Raw genomic sequence first — 4,310 nt, 5'->3', positions numbered from 1 at the left:
GTCATAATATGAACGCATGCAGTAAATAAAATATTGATTGGAAACAAAATGTGTTTTGGTTGGTGGAGAGCGAGAGAGAGAGAGAGAGAGCTCTAAGCAGCATATCACAGCCAGGAAAGTTGTTTTATCGATTCATTTTAAGATTAGCACAATAATTTAATGTCAAATAATCTGTTTAATTATTTTGTGCTAATCTTAAAATGAATCTAATGTAAAAATCTCTGTTTCGGAATAAAAAATGGTCAAATAAACGAAGGATTCCGCATGAAATTGTTTCTCCAGCCCGCTAGGTGGCGGCCAACTATTTTTACGCTGCTTGAGTCGGCAGAACTGACGTGGCTCTTTACAAGTATTGGGATTCTGCAGTAGGAACAAGAAACTCAACAAAATGGTAAGTGATTTGTAGCTAATGCACACTTTTATAAGAATAACTTGATCATGAAATGAGACTTATAGCTGTGTATTGCGATTTGTCTAAAACCTAACATGATATGTATTCAAATGGTTGCTGTAGATAGGCATTTCCGGGTTGTAATGGCTTACTAGCCTACATTAGCTTACTAGCCCACTATTGGACGAAAGGAACCTAAATTCACGTTACTCTCTTAGTCCAAGGATTTTAGCTACATGTTCTGTTTATTAAAATACGAATTGGTTCTGGAAACTAAAACAAGCCAAATATTCAAATTAAATGGAAATGTCAATTGCGGTACGGTTCTAGAAACACAAATCCCTGTTCAGTTCTCAAACGCTAAATATCAATCCATTTTTATTTATAAAGCCCTTCGTAGATCAGCTGATATCTCAAAGTGCTGTACAGAAACCCAGCCTAAAACCCCAAACAGCAAACAATGCAGGTGTAGAAGCACGGTGGCTAGGAAAAACTCCCTAGAAAGGCCAAAACCTAGGAAGAAACCTAGAGAGGAACCAGGCTATGAGGGATGGCCAGTCCTCTTCTGGCTGTGCCGGGTGGATATTATAACAGAACATGGCCAAGATGTTCATAAATGACCAGCATGGTCAAATAATAATAATCACTGTGGTTGTCGAGGATGCAGCAACTCAGCACCTCAGGAGTAAATGTCAGTTGGCTTTTCATAGCCGATCATTCAGAGTATCTCTACCGCTCCTGCTGTCTCTAGAGAGTTGGAAACAGCGGGTCTGGGACAGGTAGCACGTCCGGTCAACAGGTCAGGGTTCCATAGCCGCAGGCAGAACAGTTGAAACTGGAGCAGCAGCACGACCAGGTGGACTGGGAACAGCAAGGAGTCATCATGCCAGGTAGTCCTGAGGCATGGTCCTAGGGCTCAGGTCCTCCGAGAGAGAGAGCATACTTAAATTCACACAGGACACAGGATAAGACAGACACAATAGACACTTACAGTTTTGTTTTAACACAGTTGCAGCCGACCGTATTTTTCAGTGACTACAGGTTTGGTGTCTTCCGTTTCCACACAGGTGTTGAGAGAAGCAGATAACTCATTAGCGCATGAAGACAGTCAGTCCTCTGGTGTCTGTTTTCAGTAAACAAGCGCCGTAACATGGAGATATGACCGTGGGGGAAACCCTAACCATATACAAAGATGTATCCATTTAACCTTTAGGTTTTGGAAAACTATTTCTCTCCGATATGAAATATCCGTATGCTTCTAAGACCGTACGGCAAGCGATGTGTGTTAATGTTCAGACCGAGCGTCCGGGCTGAACAGGCATTTATTCGATGGCTCGTTTAAAATATTTGTAGACATGTTTTTGTAAGTACATGCCGGCCGTAACGGGAGTAAAAGAAGATGGTTGCTCAGCAAAACTCTGTGTTTGGTGATAAATGAACTTATTTTGACAACGCATTTTAACATATACATTTTCTGTGTAAAATGCCAACTATTCCTCGTATGACTTGATTGTAAAAAGTGCACATAAGTCATGAAATCACAAGCTTTTATTTTTTTGACTTGTCTAGTTTTCAGGGCGAGAGGTCTCTAACGCACAGATACTAGTTCAGCTAACCTTATTCATTAACGGTATGTCTGTAGCTAGTGAACTACGTTTTATAGCTATTCATCAGTTAAATTGAATAACATAACATGTTATGTAGATCAAGCTTGACTAGCTACTGTAGCTAGTAAGCCAACACCAAATACAGCCTCCCACAGACAAGGCCAAGTAAAGACCAGAGAACTTCACCTGTTATGATCAAGTCAGTCAATGAGCTTGTTGATCTGTGCATAACTCATATTTACCTAGTTAGTAAGTTGAAACCCCATGTTTATTTACAGTTAGCAACATACCGGTCCATTTAGAAATGTGGGATATTGTCCCTAACCAGAAGTACACTGAGTGAATCTCCACATCTTCTTCCCCCAGGAGCTGGAGGCCATGACGAGATACACCAGTCCGGTGAACCCGGCAGTCTTCCCCCACCTCACTGTGGTCCTACTGGCTATCGGCATGTTCTTCACTGCGTGGTTCTTCGTGTATCCTTCTCCATGGTCATCTGTCTTCATAGTGACAGTTTGTTTTTTACCGTGAATCAGTGGTCTTCAAACCTGGTGAATGGGGACACTGTGAACGTGTAGGCTGTTGTTGCAGCCCAGTATTAAACACACCAACTAATATGTGTCTCCCTACGACCTAGGAATGAAGAACAGGCAGATAGAAGCTGAATATTCACAGAGATAATATACACTACTGTAGGTGAATAGGTTGGCAATAAGTGAGAATGTTTTTTTGATAGACTGGATGTAACGGTGGGTCTGTTTACCACTGTGATTAGCACCATAACTCTCTCCCAGCTACGAGGTAACGTCCACTAAATACACCAGAGACGTGTTCAAAGAGCTGCTCATCTCCCTGGTGGCGTCTCTCTTCATGGGCTTCGGAGTGCTGTTTCTGTTACTGTGGGTCGGCATCTATGTCTGACGGGTAAGGAAACGAGAGACTTATGCTGCATTCGTGATGAGTCGGAACCTCGTGTGTTAAATGTATTTCCGTAGAGCTTCCTATTGGTCGGATACTTTCCAAGTGGGGAAACTCTGACGAGTATTAACTCTTTACAACGAGTTTCCAAGTCGGACATTTGTGAATTTCCGAGTTGTGACACTCGGTCACCATAGTGTTTCATGTCTATGGTCCCTGTGTGTCCTGTTACAGATTGTTATATTGCCAAATGAAGAACATTCCAGTTGAACAGAAGGACATCGTGAAGTGGAGACGGACTGCACTGACAAGAGGGTGGGGATTGGGCTTTCCTTTCACTAAATAAAGAGACATTTGTACAAAACTGCGTCGTTTCTACTGGTAATGAAAGGAGGCAGCCTGTGTTTTTGTTTTTAAAGGTCCTCATTACAAATCTGTGTTGATTCCAGGTAGGTTTCAAAATGTGAATAGTGAAAGATGGAAACCCACACCCTATCTAAAGAGGAATAAATCACAAACTGAGGCTTCAATGCTCAATGTAGAAAAAGGTAAACAAAACCATTTGGTATCAAATCAAAAGCAGTTTTTTTTTTTTTATTAATGCACTTTTCCTCACTCAACTTCTGGGCACTATGATGTCCAAATAAAACTTAATTTGCTTCTGTATTTAAGCCTCAGTTTTGGATTTATATTTATATCTTTACTGGTGAACTTGTGACCGAATTGGAGTGAGCTGGCCTATGGATGCTTTGGAAGTGGCTTCATTAGTCCGAGGACTGTAGTAGAAATAGATCACCACAAGGTGGTGCTAGAGACATCTCCCAGAGGGCACCACTGTGAATCTGAGTTGCATTGCCTGTATTCCTCACACCCTCTCCTCTTCCTTCTCAAAACACCATTGGATGAGGTCAAACCTTTGACCTTCTTGTGAAATGAGTTTTAAGGATGTGAGGAATCAATGTAATTCAGATTGTCCCCAGTAAGTCAGTGATTGCGGCATTATTTTTTATCCTCCGTTAGTAGTAGTGACAACTGCCGAGACACATCTCATTCACAAAGGCGACATGACTGTTGAGGAAAGAATCTGGTGCTTCCAGATGCTCATGCCAACAGCCCTGGCATTGACATGGGAGTAGGAAGTGGAGAACATATAGGAATCTGTAGTTAGAACTAGTATAAATCACTATGTGATCCGGCTGCAGATCAGAATTAGACTGCCTGTGTAAACGCAGCCATAGAGCTATATCTGGACCCATAGGGCTCTGGTCAACAGTAGTGTACTATATAGGGTTCTATAGGGCCCTGGTCTAAAGTAGTGCACTATATAGGGAATAGGGTTCTATAGGGCCCTGGTCTAAAGTAGTGCACTATATAGGGTTTAATAGGGCTATGGT

At 41.9% G+C, this 4,310-nt stretch overlaps 1 protein-coding gene across 1 annotated transcript; it reads left to right on the top strand.

Moving 5' to 3' along the window:
* The first annotated feature begins 257 nt into the window (after window positions 1–257).
* On the top strand, window positions 258–3,280 carry tmem258 (transmembrane protein 258). Its single transcript, XM_046342948.1, has 4 exons — window positions 258–391; window positions 2,365–2,474; window positions 2,793–2,922; window positions 3,151–3,280. Exons 1-3 carry the CDS (start codon window positions 389–391, stop codon window positions 2,917–2,919), a joined length of 240 nt encoding a protein of 79 aa, XP_046198904.1. The 5' UTR covers window positions 258–388; the 3' UTR covers window positions 2,920–2,922; window positions 3,151–3,280.
* Window positions 3,281–4,310: the final 1,030 nt, after the last annotated feature.

Source organism: Oncorhynchus gorbuscha, linkage group LG01 (assembly GCF_021184085.1).
Source record: "Oncorhynchus gorbuscha isolate QuinsamMale2020 ecotype Even-year linkage group LG01, OgorEven_v1.0, whole genome shotgun sequence".
Lineage (NCBI taxonomy): Eukaryota > Metazoa > Chordata > Actinopteri > Salmoniformes > Salmonidae > Oncorhynchus > Oncorhynchus gorbuscha.
This window is presented reverse-complemented; position numbering and strand designations above follow the sequence as displayed.

Bases quoted from the DNA above. Each gene is read 5' to 3' on its own strand.
- tmem258 (XM_046342948.1), top strand. The intron at 2,475-2,792 runs GTATCCTTCTCC...ACTCTCTCCCAG, and splicing joins TTCACTGCGTGGTTCTTCGT to CTACGAGGTAACGTCCACTA.